This window comes from Amphiura filiformis, unplaced genomic scaffold, assembly GCF_039555335.1.
Source record: "Amphiura filiformis unplaced genomic scaffold, Afil_fr2py scaffold_171, whole genome shotgun sequence".
Lineage (NCBI taxonomy): Eukaryota > Metazoa > Echinodermata > Ophiuroidea > Amphilepidida > Amphiuridae > Amphiura > Amphiura filiformis.
Genome location: NW_027305635.1, coordinates 47,003 through 61,201, shown reverse-complemented (window position 1 = coordinate 61,201; position 14,199 = coordinate 47,003). Strand labels below are relative to the sequence as shown.

The following is a 14,199-nucleotide window of genomic DNA, read 5'->3' as shown; positions in this document are numbered from 1 at the left end:
ATTTTTTCCACAATAATTCAACTTTTACACGTTATTCTTTGCCTTATACTCATGTTTCATATCTTATCTATGGGCTCAATATGGAAATGAAGGGAGAAACGACTCGTGTATTCCATTTTTTTGAGTTTTCTGAAAAACCGTATCTGCCACCTGATTTTCAACATTGCGTTACGTAACAGCAGAGGTCACGCCGGTAAAAATTACCGGAAGTGAGCTAAGTTGATGTAGTACTGTTTAATAAGAGCAAAAAAGCAAACTAAAACAGTACCAACTGACCAGCAGGGAAATGGATCTTAAAAAGATTCAAGTAGTGTACATAACCAAGGAAAATAAATGTTAAAAACTGTTTAATATGTACAACAACATCCAACATTTAGGGTTAAAAAAGACAAAACAACCGACGTTTCGGGCGCATAAAAACATCCCTTTTACAAGGTAAAAACAAGTAGCACTAGTAACTAGCACTGCCAGAGTTTAAATGAGAAAGACAGCAAAAGAAAGTGACAAGCATAGAATGATAAGAAATTAGAATAATAATAAAAAATATACAAGGGAAAATCAATTAGGTGAGAAAAACAGACATGTGCAAGTATAAAAGGCCAACCACGTCAAAAAGGGAAAAAGCAAATCTATGGTCAGCCATTCTAGTCAAAAGCAATATATAAAAGGGAAGGGAAATTTTGAAAAGCCAAAGGCCTAACAAATATATGGACCACTGTTGGTACCATCCGATACCCGAAACTGTACAGCCCACCTAGGTGGGACATCCAGGACGTACCAACGTCTCCACGCGTCGGCTCCGCCTCCCAGACCATACAGCGGGGACACCAGAGATACCAAGGTGGTCCGATTTTGCAACAAACAAAAGATTAAAGAAAAACAATGAAGGAGGACCAGAATAACTGACCAAAGAAATAATATTATTTTTTAACGATGACCTTTAACATTCATACCCAGAGGAGCAGAATTCTGTAAAATGTTGATCCATTTAGACTCAAGAGCCAGTCTGTGGAAATAGTTAGTGCTACTGGGTCTATCAATGGTCATGATCTGTATGTCATCACAAGTGTGGTTAGCCTGGCCACTGGTTTATCACGGTTATGTTTTGTGTCACCACAATGTTCCAACAATCTAGTTTTCAAGGCACGCTTAGTCTCTCCCACATATTTTGCCCGCACTTCTTGCAATTGATGATATAAACCACGTTGGTCGAATGACAATTTAGGGGGTGATTGATGTTAAAATGTTGACCAGTAACATAGCTCGAAAAATCTTGACTTGAGACTGTGTGATGTGTACAGCATGCACTGTGTTTATGTTTGCATGCCGCACATTTGTTACATGGCTCGAACCCTCTATGCTGGACCTGAGAAGTTGGTTTCATAGCCGATCTGACTATGGCATCTTTGATGTTCCGTGGCCGTCTAAATGCTACCATAGGCGGTTCAGAGGTAGCTGCTTTGCAACGTTTTGAAGAATGAAGAATGGGGAGGTACTTCTTGATGATGGAAGCAATTGAAGAATACGAAGGGTCATATGTCATGACGAATGGTATGCGTCCATCACCCTTGTTATCACTGGTTTGACGGGGTTCCAATGCTTCTGATCTAGGAACATCAATGGCTTTCTGAATGACCTTTGCTGGGTACCTTCTATCTAGGAGATGTTGTTTCAGTTGGTCAACTCTTGTGGCGAGGGCATCATCAGAAGAACAAATGCGGCGTAATCTAAAAGCAAGACTATACGGGAGGCTCTGCTTGGTATGTTTAGGATGACAAGACGACCATAGAAGATACTGATGTGTGTCAGTTGGTTTGGAGTAGAGGTCTGTTTCAAGAAATCCATTTTGAAGGCCAACCATAACATCTAAAAATGAAATGGAGTTGCAAGAGCGTTCAGCCGTAAATTTGATGGTCGGATGTCTTGTGTTGCAATGAGCGATGAAATTGTCAAATTCTTCTTCTCCATATGTCCAAATCAAGAATACATCATCGATGTACCTCAGCCAAATAAGAGGCTTTTTGCTAGCAACAGAGAGGAAGTTCTCCTCTAATCGACCCATAAACAGACAAGCCCCAGAAGGAGCCATGCGGGTTCCAATGGCAGTGCCAAGAACCTGGATATAATGTTTTCCAGCAAGTTCAAAGTTATTTTGAGTCAGTGTGAGCTCCATAAATCTGCTAAACACTTCCACTTAAGTAGTTGAGTGCTGCTGGGACAAATAGTGATGACAAGCTGTAATAAACTCATCTCATTGGTAGGAATGTTTGTGTACAATACAGTGACGTCCATAGTACACAGGATAGCATCATCAGGAAGAGGACCATGTTGTTCGTTGATCTGAACTAGCTTCCGTAAGAAGTCGTTATCATCCTCCACATAGGATGGCAATGTCTTGACATAAGGCTTTAGATGCTGATCAACGAAAAGAGAAATCTTTTCTGTAGCTGTACCACATCCGATTATGATTGGTCTTCCTACTGGAAAAGAGTCATATATCTTATGGATCTTCGTGAGGACATAAAAACGGCCCTGTCTAGGTTGGTTGGGAGTAAGCACAAACTGCATATCCTCATCAATGATGCCTGCAGAACGAGCATCCTTAACCGCTGCTGTAACTTTACGAGCAAACACAGCCGTAGGATCTTTAGGAAGAGGCTTGTCATATGTAGCGTCATTAAGTTGGCGATGACACTCAGAAAGATAATCCTCCACATACATGATGACAATAGCAGCGCCCTTATCGGCTTCCTTGATGATCAAGTTAGAGTTATGTTCGAGACTGTTGATAGCATCACGTTCTTCTTTGCTGATGTTAGGATAAACCTTCCTTGGACCAACATTAAGTACATCAGTCTCGACAGCTGTGATGTACGCATCAAGAGCCAAATCTTTACCAGGAGGTGGGGTGTATGTGCTCTTCTTCCTAAGTAAAGGATGTCTGGAATAGGTATTGACCTCAGCCATGGACGAGCCATCAGTACTATCAAGATCGGTTTCAGGATTGTAAAAGTGTTCCCGAAGTCGTAAACGCCTTGCAAACTCACTCAGATCAGCCCGTAGTTCTATATAATTAATATAGCGAGGAGTACGACAAAACTTGAGACCCTTAGAAAGGACAGCTTTTTCTGGCTCGGTAAGCTCATACGAAGAAAGATTAACAATGGTATTGGTTGAAGTCATTGTCTCTCTACCATGGCGAGCCAATTTCCTGTAACGAGAGCGCTTAATCCATCTCCGAGATCTGTAAACTTTGGTACTATCACCATGGTCCAAAACATCCTTCTCTACCCTATCGCCATTCACCGAGGAAGATCCACAACTATCATGACTATGGAGCTGGGAATCAGTAGCCCTGTGACTATCACTGGTCCTGGTAGGTGTCAACGAGACTTGGTTGTCGCCCGTAGAGTAATAATGACCTCTTCTAAGCTTGTTGTTCTTAGTTTAAAGAAGACTTGTTTGGAACTTTTGGCCAATAGTGTGAAGTTTGTTTAACATATGCACGAAATCTTGCTCACCAACAGATTGACGAAGAGAATCTGTAAGGTACATAAACTTCTGAGTACATGCAGTACAAAGTAACCTCCATGATCGAAGAAGAAGCTTGATTGATGATATTCTAATGCAGTTGAAGACAAAGACTATGCGATAAATTAGCGGATGACTTGACCAATAGACCAACAGGGATGGCCCTATTAGCTTTAAGGAGTTGAAGAAACTTTAAATGTGATGAAAAACGGAGATATTTACACTGCACATGCCTAAGTTGATTAAAAATAGAACGGATAAGATTACTATGTTTAATAAGTAATCTCAAACCATAGCCAACATTCTCTGTCTCACGTGTCCTGTCCGGTCTTTGTCTGCACATAATTATGTCCTGATACGTCGTTTGATCGTGTTTCGTCCTGAATGTTTAACTTCTTATAAAGGGTGGCCAAAAATGTTCGAGTCCTGCTCTGTTTGGTCTCCCACAATATGATTTTGTTTTACTTATGTAGAAGTTGATTAATGGTAAAATAAACTAAACTAAATTAATAGTCGTGTTAAAAGTTGATCGATACATGTTGAAATTGGCATAATTCAGAAATTCACCTTTTTGCTTTGAAATTAATTGTCTCGGTCAAATAAAAACAATAATTTTTTTTGTTCAGTAATGTCGGATAAAAACTTGGATGTACTTTTAAAAAATCCTGGTGTTAAAATTAGGCATGAAATTGAGTCTTTTAGTGTAAGATTTTTATAGGCCTCAACTTCGCCCGTAAGCTTTTTTTTTTTTTTACTTCAAACTAATATTGTTCGATCGCTGAAGACAGCCTTTTCCCACCTCTATAAGACACATCGTGGGGGTCTGTATATTATAGTTTTGTCAGAATATCCGTTTTGATCTCAGCTGTTTTACTTGCGACTGCCAAAATGTCCAACTCAGTACTTCATTTCTAATATAACCAGCAGAAATAATCAATATTTCTATTGTGGCTTGTAAAATCATCCATCCATGGGTACATTCGTGAGTTGATTTTGACAAACTTGGTATTCGGAATTGAAAAATGGTGCAATCAAAACCGAAATTCTGACAAAACTATGATACTCGTATATGGCCGTATATGATGTGCTTCGGAAAGTTGGGAAATATCTTCATTAGCGAATTATGTTACTTTGAAAAGCAAAAATGTTGACCCCAAAAAAGCTCATGGGGCAAGTTGAAGCCTGTGAAAATCGAAAATCTTGCACTAGAAGCCTAAATTTCATACCTAAGTTTAACACCAGGTGTTTGTAAAAAAACAGAAACAGTACCAAACATTATATCTTTTCCTGACATTTACTGAAAAAAATGTAATTATTGCTTTTCATTTGGCCGAGAAAATTAATTTTACAATGAAAAGGTATGAAAAATTTTGCTCATTTCAACACCAAATTCGATCGTTTGTATTGGCTCTTTAAATGACTGAGTGAGCCTAGTATAACAATAGTCATCGATTCACTAGCGTTCCGAGTGTTATGATAATGTCCGACAACCTGTTCATTTTGTATTAACTCAAATCTCAATAAATATGCCAATGGGTTAAACTGTCAAATATAGGATTCAATTTATTTCTAAACAAGATAGAGGATCTAACACATCCGTCATAATTTAGCACCATAAGGCATGTGCAAATAACAAAATTCAAAGCAATAACAAAACGCATTTTGTTTGCAGATACATTATATCACCACTAACCTCAAAAAATCTATGTGGGTAAAGAAAATTGTAAATGGGGTAGAAATATTTCTGATGTTGTTCAATTCTTTGAATTTCAGACACAGATGAGTGTACAAGCAACCCTTGCTTGAATTCTGGGACCTGTGTTGATGAGTATAATCAATATGAGTGCATGTGCGCTCCTGGCTGGGAAGGGAACCACTGTAACCTAAGTGAGTACAACTGGAGTAAAAACTTATCAGTACAAAATATTTGATATATCTACTCAATGAATTGCAGTATCACCGATAGATAAACATTTTATCAATATCAGTAGCAAGTACCTAGCCTCGTTTGCCATTGTATTGAATATTACTCAATTAAAGTTATGCTTTGAGGTGTTTGTCATAATCCTGCTCCTTATATTATTACAATAATCTCAGTGTTTTCCGATTAAACTTTCGTAAGATGTTGATAGAAAATGTTTAGGTACGAGGAATTAAGGTATGTCCGTGATAATTTTGAAATACGTTGTATTTCTGATATTATGAAATTGGCTATTATGATATGTCCTACTCTGTGACCTTTTCATTTTGTATTCACCCAAACCTCAATAAAAATAAAAAAATTTTAACAAGATATAGGATCTAAAACCAACGTCATAATTTGCACGAAGACATGGGCTATGTTGTCCATGTTCGCTTTAAAATTAAAAGCGTCATTTCCAACCATGTTATTCACCACAAATGCATTTTCAAGCAATAACACAACGCATTTTGCAGATAAATATATAAAGTACATATTATTGTGATAACAAAATACCACTAATCTGAAAAATCAATTTTGGTACTGGAAATTTGAATTCGGGAATAGATATTGTTGCATTTGGAAACAGGTTCAAGTTTTTGAAGCCAAACCATTCTATTTTATTTATTTATTTATTTATTTATTTATTTATTTATTTATTTATTTATTTATTTATTGTTTATTTGTTTATTTTGTATTTATTTATTTATTAATCTATCATATCCGTTTTGCATTTAGATATATAGTTTCTTGTTTATAGATTCATTAGTATTTATTTATATAGTTATATTTATTTAATTATTTCTGTATTTGTTTGGGCATCGTGATACAATCCTATGTTAAGTCCATATCGAACCTGTAATGCTTGTTCAACCGCACCAGACTTTATTCCGTACTAATATGTTTATCATAATAGCATAGGAGGCGAAATATTGTATTTTCAACCATACATGTCATGTACACTGTCAATGATTCGTGCCCCACGAATTCGGTATGCACATAGGGTGAATAAAAGGCAACATTGCTCTTATTCACGATATGGTAGTGCCTATAGCCTCAACCTTTTTAATGCTATGTGGTAAGATAGTTCGAGACCTGTTAGGTGTCTAGCCTCCTGTGCGATATTGATTACAATTATAATGTTCTTGGTTCTCAGATATCAATGAGTGTGCATCTTCCCCTTGCTTAAATAGAGGTACATGCCGAGATGGAGTCAATCAATACACCTGTAACTGTGTTCGGGGTTACAATGGTTTAAGATGTGAAAGAAGTAAGTTCAGTTAGTTGATCTCATTGGCTAAAAAGCAATCGCTATAGCTCAGCGATGTAATGAAATTCAGCTATAAGCTGTCTTCCAAAATCATATTGTTGAAATAGTGTCTCGATGTCTGTACAGAATTAATAACTCAGTGACAATAAGGGCACCTCTCTCAAGCACATAGATACATTGAGATGAATTGAGTGACCGCAACTTGAAATCATTTCTGGAATTTTTTCTAGCTACGGTAACATGTATGCCGGCATGTATGGTGGTGTATTTACTATTATTATTCAATGTATAATCATATCTCAAATCCTTGAATATGTCCCGTTATTTTTAGTATTTGCAAAACCTATTGCTTGACTTGCAGTTGAATATATCTGTTGAAAGAATATGGTAAGCTCCTGTCTGTGACAAAATTCGAATAGTCTTAACTTGGTAACGTTAAAGAGGTTAACTAACCTGCGCAAATCGTAAAAATGAGTCATATCAGATGATGAATGGAAGTGGTGCATGCACAGTGGGAAAGAAATGTATTATATCTACCCTACAGGTGGGGTGTTATACTTAGCCTGATTGCCTCAGCTCATCTCTCGAAACTATTATAGCACGGCGGAACAAAATCCACATGCGTGACTGTTGAAGAACAAGTGGATTCGTCCTACTATCATGGCAATATCTGTGCACAAAATTCTTTCTGGGGGCAATTTTAAAATTATTTTCCGATTCAAATTTCAAGTGAGAACATAATATCAAGTGAATCATTAGGTGGAAGTGCCATCGGACTGAAAAATAACCTTTCTTGCCGGAGACGGCGAGAGATAAGTATTTCATCAATATTAACATCCGTAGAAAATACCCAAATTCGTTTGCCACCATCAGTTGTAAATCTTCCTTGTACGAGCCATCACAGTTCTGATACTCCCAATATCTAAATATCTTTGACAAGTATCTCCTTCTGTACTATTTCCACTATCCATTCTGACCTGCTATGCATATTCCATATAGCAACATTGATTGGTCTCTTCAAGGGGTGCTGTTTCGTTCTTTCCCGTTTCTCATAATAGCATACAATGCAAATTGTCGTATTGTCAACTACACATGTTATACAAACTGTCAATAATTCGTACCCCAAGAATGCGGTGTGCATTTTAGAACTCACTCTTGGCACATACTATATCAGGTGAATAAAAGGCAGCATTGCTCTTATTCACAATAGAGTAGTGCATAATAGTGTTGTGTAGCAAGATACTTTGAGACTAGTTAGGTGTCTATCTTCTTGTGCCATATTGATTACATTTATAAATGTTATTTTTTCTCAGATATCAATGAGTGTGCATCTTCCCCTTGCTTAAATAGAGGTACATGCCGAGATGGAGTCAATCAATACACCTGTAACTGTGTTCGGGGTTACAATGGTTTAAGATGTGAAAGAAGTAAGTTCAGAATAATTGAATCATAAATGTAATGGCGTGAATCTATGACTGAATAAATACAGACTTGACATTTAATATGGAATATTTTTTCGCAAAATTACAAAACTGGTCTGGTAGGGGTCTGTATAAACCGCAATAGCTAAATATTAATTGGGGTGTGTCGGGAGATGGTGTAAAATAATTGTTTGTCAGAAAACGTACTTTCCATTAGTTTACATTATGGCGCTCATAATGTAGTGAATTAGCCTAAAATGGCGGATTTAAGGAGACTGAATTTGATATTTGTGGGGGTTAAATTTCTGAATTTGAGCAACATTATTCTGATATTATCAAATTTATTGAGGTTTGAGGCGGTATTAATACTGAACCTAAATACCAATAAGTGTTTGTCAGAACTGAAATGCACTTGTAATCTACCAGTTTTGAAAGTGGGTGGGGCTTTAAAAATATGGCTCTCAAAAGTGGTACGCACTCAGAAAGTATGAATGGCCCCCTGGGGCCAAATGTTATAAACTTACTGTACACAAAGAAACAGTGTGAGTTCATTGGACAACAAGGAATCCACGAAGTTGTTTTGTACCGTAGGTTTATAACATTTTACCCCAGTGGGGCCATTCAAACTTTCTGAGTACGTACCACTTTTAAGAGCCTTATTTTAAAGCTCCTCCCATGGTCCAAATATTGGTACATTGCAAGTGTATTTGAGGTGTGATGAATGCCATTTGCTGACGAAGTTTAAGAAATATCACCTCAAACCCCTATAAATTTGATAATAACTGAACAATGTTGCATAAAGTCCGAAATTGTGTCCCCTACAAAGCTCAAATTCAGCCTCCCTAAATCCGCCATTTTAGGCAAATTCGCTACATTATGAGAACCATAATGTAAACTTATGGAAAGCACATCATCTATCAAAAAATTATTTTTCACCATCTCCAGACACACCCTAATTAATATTTAGCCCGTGCGGTTTATGCAGACTCCGTCCAGACCAGTCTTGGAATTTTGTGAAAAAATATTCCATATTAAATGTCAAGTCTGTAAGTCGTTCAGTCCCAGGGATTTGCCCGGATAGTACCGAACACACGTTGGTCAAGAACAACTTTATACCCTGATTTAGCTAAGTGTTGGAAACATGGTCATGTTTTCGAAGCTATACCAATTGTCCGAAAAACAAATATCCTAAGGGACGGCGATTTAGTTCAGATAGAGCCACCCGATACGAGCCTGGACAAGACGAGCTTAGCTGCCGACCAAATTCAAAGACATGGACAATCGAAGTATCGAAGAAACATGAGCCCGAGATCAATCGTGCATGGAAACGGCAATGATTTTGTTTGAGAAAATTCCCTCATTTCACACATTCTTTACCTCTTTCCACTAACTTTGTCATCTTTTCATGTGTCAGAAGTGATGCTGGTTAGAAAGGTATGTTTTTTTGTGGGTTTTTGTTTTTGTTTTGTTTTGTTTTGTTTTCTGATTATTTTAAAATTGTTTTTCGAGACAAAACTCTGAAATGTTTACAAAACGTTGTCTTGATCATGTCGCAATCATTGAGCCCCGTACTTATCATAATCACGCAACATTAACAAACTACAATGCCAATCTTGAATTCAGTCGTTTTCATATTGCCGTCAGTTGAATTATTAAAGATCTATCATATTTTCCATGTATATGGTGGATTCCAGGGAAAGCGGGGCTAAATTCTTTCTAGGGACAATTTTTTATTTTCCGTTTCAAATATAGACTTATCAAGTGAGAACATAGTATCAAGTGAATCGTCAGGTGGAAAGGCCATCGGATTTTAAAATAACCTTTCTTGCTAGATAATTATTTCATGAATATCAACATATCGAAAATACCCAACTTCGTTTGCCATCTTCAGTTGTAAATATTCCTTGTCCTAGCACCGCAGTTCTGATACTCCCAATATCTTTGGCAAGTATCTCCTTCTCTACTATTTCCACTATCCATTCTGACCTGCTATGCATATTTCATGTAGCAACGTTGATTGGTTTCCTCAAGGGGTGCTGTTTCGTTCCTTCTCGTTTCTCATAATAGCATATTTATTTATTTATTTATTTATTTATTTATATATTTATTTTTTGTTTATTTGTTTATTTTTAATTATATATTTATTAATCTATCATATCCGTTTTCCATTTAGATATATAGTTTCTTGTTTATAGATTCATTAGTATTTATTTATATAGTTATATTTATTTAATTATTTCTGTATTTGTTCAGGCATCGTGATACAATCCTATGTTATGTCCATATCGAACATGTAATGCTTGTGCAACCGCACCAGACTTTATTCCGTACTATTTATTTATTTTATTTATTTATTTATTTATTTATTTAAAGGGGTTTCCTCAAGGGGTGCTGTTTCGTTCCTTCCCGTTTCTCATAATAGCATAGAATGCTAATTGCCGTATGATCAACTACACATGTTATGAAAACTGAGAACTCACTCTTGGCACATATTATACCAGATGAATAAAAGGCAGCATTGCTCTTGTTCACAATAGGGTAGTGCATAATAGTGTTGTGTAGCAAGAACGTTTGAGACTAGTTAGGTGTCTAGCATCCTGTGCCATATTGATTACATTTATAAATGTTCTTTTTTTCTCAGATATCAATGAGTGTGCATCTTCCCCTTGCTTAAATAGAGGTACATGCCGAGATGGAGTCAATCAATACACCTGTAACTGTGTTCCAGGTTACAATGGTTTAAGATGTGAAAGAAGTAAGTTAACTTCAGTATAATTGAGTTACAAAATGTGATGGCGTAACTTTATGACTGAACAAAGAAGTGTTTCAGTCCCAGGGGTTTGTCCGGACAGTCCCGAACACAACTTTATACCCTGATTTATCTAATCGCGATTTAGACCCGATAGAGCCGTCCCATACCACCCTGGACTAGACGAGCTTAGCTGCCCGATCAAATTCAAAGATCTGGACGATCGAAGTACAGAAGAAACATGACCCCGAGATCGCTAGTGCGTGCAACCAGTAATTTGCGGTGACAAATTTGCTCAAGTGGTGAATTTAGTTTGGTCACAGATTACATTGATAGAAACTGGAACAGTCTGCATAAACTATGTTACTGATTCACAGAAAAGGTTCCTGATTATACGGTCTTACATTATTTGCTTTAATTTGTAATAAATAAAACGATTTTTTGAGAACATTGCCCAATTGTTTTTCGAGGCAAAACTCCGAAATGTCTTCAAAACGTTGATTTAATCTTGTTGCAATCATCGAGCCCCATACCCATTATACTCACGCAACAAATTGCAATGCCAATTTTGCATTCAGTCGTTTTCATTTTGCTGATGGGATGAATTATTAAAGGCACAAATCATGTATATGGTCGATTCCAGCAAAAGCGGGACACAAATCTCTGTGGGGCTATTTTGAAAATGCTTCCGTTTCAAATCTAGAATTATCAATAATTATTGAGAACATATCATTTATGAAATCATTAATTAGATGGAAGTGCCATCGGATTGATAGGTCACATTAAGTGTGAAATGTGCATATGGATATGAATTAAAGACTATTTCACCTGTTATCCACCGTAACTGTTCACATTCTGTAATATATATATATATATATATATATATATCAATATTAAATGTGTAACCCATATAGACTAAACATGGGTAAAGACTTAAAACGCCAAAAAGGTTTTTGTTTATTACAAATTTTAAGAAAGAACAAGGTTTATAGGTAGGTTTGTGTCAATTCTTTGATGCAATTATCTCCTTCTCTACTATTTCCACTATCCCGTCTGACATGCTACGCACATTCCATGTAGCAACATTGATTGGTCTTCTCAAGGGGTGCTAGCTGTTCCTTTCCTTCCCGTTTCTCATAATAGCATAGGATGCGAATTGCCGTATAGTAATACATGTTATACAAATTTGACAATGATTCGTGCCCCAAGAATGCTGTATGCATTTTAGAACTCACTATAGGCATATATTATATAAGGTGAATAAAAGACAACATTGCTCTTATTCACAATATGGTGATGTATAATATGAGATGTGATCAAGCAAAATCAGTTGAAAGTCAGAAATATTGATTTTGAGATATAGTCAAACAAAGGAAATACTTTCCTCTCTTTCCTTTGTTTTGGAAACCCTTTGTCCAATTTCAATGGGGTTTTCTGCAAAATGTAGCTTTGCAAATGTTTTATACATCAAAGTAAAAAAATAATAATCGAATATGTCGGACTTCAGATTCATTTTGCTTGATCACACCACATTATATCCTCAGCCACCCTTTTATATAATTCAGTGTTTGAGACTGATTAGGTGTCCAGCATCCTGCGCCATATCGATTACATTTATAAATGTTCTTTTTTCTCAGATATCAATGAGTGTGCATCTTCCCCTTGCTTAAATAGAGGTACATGCCGAGATGGAGTCAATCAATACACCTGTAACTGTGTTCGGGGTTACAATGGTTTAAGATGTGAAAGAAGTAAGTTCAGAACAATTGAATCACAAATGTTATGGCGTGAATTTATGACTGAATAATGAAGTGGCTCAATCCCAGAGGTGGGCCCGGACAGGCCCGATCAAATTCAAAGTTGGTTTTGAAGTATTGAAGAAACATGACCCCGAGATCGCTAGTGCATGAAACCAGTGCGGTGGCAAATTTGCTTAAAGGGCATATGTATTGCAAAAACAAGTTTAACTCCATTCGAAGAGAATAATTATTACTGTGGCGGGACGGCCGAAAAGGGATGACGAACAGGACGAACCTTTGTTTTAGATGGACTGTCTCAATGTGTATTTAATTATGAAACCTGATTGGTCGGTAACTTTGAGTATAAAGTCAGGTGGCCGGGTTGACACCAGTTCCCAAAATGGGAACACGAAAAGTTTTGTATTGAGACGTGGGCAAGTCGTGGGGGCAGAATCCCACCTTTGATACCTTTTACAAACAGAAGTGCATCTAAATAATTCTCCAAGTAGGTCTTTCCAATTCAACTTCAACAGTACTTTATTTTCTTATTCCCAGACTACAACATACAGGATTCAGTCACACCCCTATTCAATACTCTGGCACCCCACTCCTACAATGGCTTCTGTAATACTACTCAGCTAGCACCCTCCCTCACCTATGAATTCGAATCCGATGAGTAAAAGAAAAGGTATAAGCACATTAAAAAAGTGTTAAAAATATGATTACACATTTCAGACGTACGAAAAAGGCCCAAGTTATTTAATACAAAATGAAAATTTGGGCAGCATGGCTGCGCTCAGCGCATGCTAATAGTAAAGACACTTACGAAACACATGGCAAGCATGTATTGGTAAGATATCATCATAATAATGATCAAACATCATATAAAACACAACTACTTTTTGCCAAATGAAAATATGGGCAGCATGGCTCCGCTCAGCGCATGCTAATAGTAACGACACTTACGAAACACATGGCAAGCATGTATTGGTAAGGTATCATTATAAATTTTATCAGAAATCCTATAAAACACAACTACTTTTTGCCAAATGAAAATTTGGGCAGCATGGCTCCGCTCAGCGCATGCTAATAGTAACGACACTTACGAAACACATGGCAAGCATGTATTGGTAAGGTATCATTATAAATTTTATCAGAAATCCTATAAAACACAACTACTTTTTGCCAAATGAAAATTTGGGCAGCATGGCTCCCCTCTAGGTGCTGACCGGATTTTCAATAATACATAACAAATGTCACACCTGCGGTATGTATCTTTATGTATCATCACCATTTTAAAATTACAACATAATAAAACAATATGATTCCAACAGACTGTGCACTATCATCACATAACATAATAAAATATATACCATGTTAAAATAATAAATTATCTCATTTTACTGCACTTACAAAAATAAACTCCGCTCTAAAATATAGTTTAAGAAAATAAAGGAGTAAATTTGTATATCAAAATTTGTCACATAAAATATCCTCACCTCCCTCTACTATAATGTAAAACTCGTCTC

The 14,199-nt window shown here is 36.6% G+C and overlaps 1 protein-coding gene across 1 annotated transcript in view; it reads left to right on the top strand.

Moving 5' to 3' along the window:
• Nucleotides 1-9,455: 9,455 nt before the first annotated feature.
• LOC140145203 (neurocan core protein-like) overlaps nucleotides 9,456-14,199 on the top strand; it is a 41,406-nt gene continuing 36,662 nt past the window's right edge. Inside the window, exons 1-2 of the mRNA XM_072166975.1 lie at nucleotides 9,456-9,468; nucleotides 10,824-10,937. Of these exons, the coding sequence (XP_072023076.1) occupies nucleotides 9,456-9,468; nucleotides 10,824-10,937 (127 nt within the window). The remainder of the gene's footprint in view (nucleotides 9,469-10,823; nucleotides 10,938-14,199) is intronic.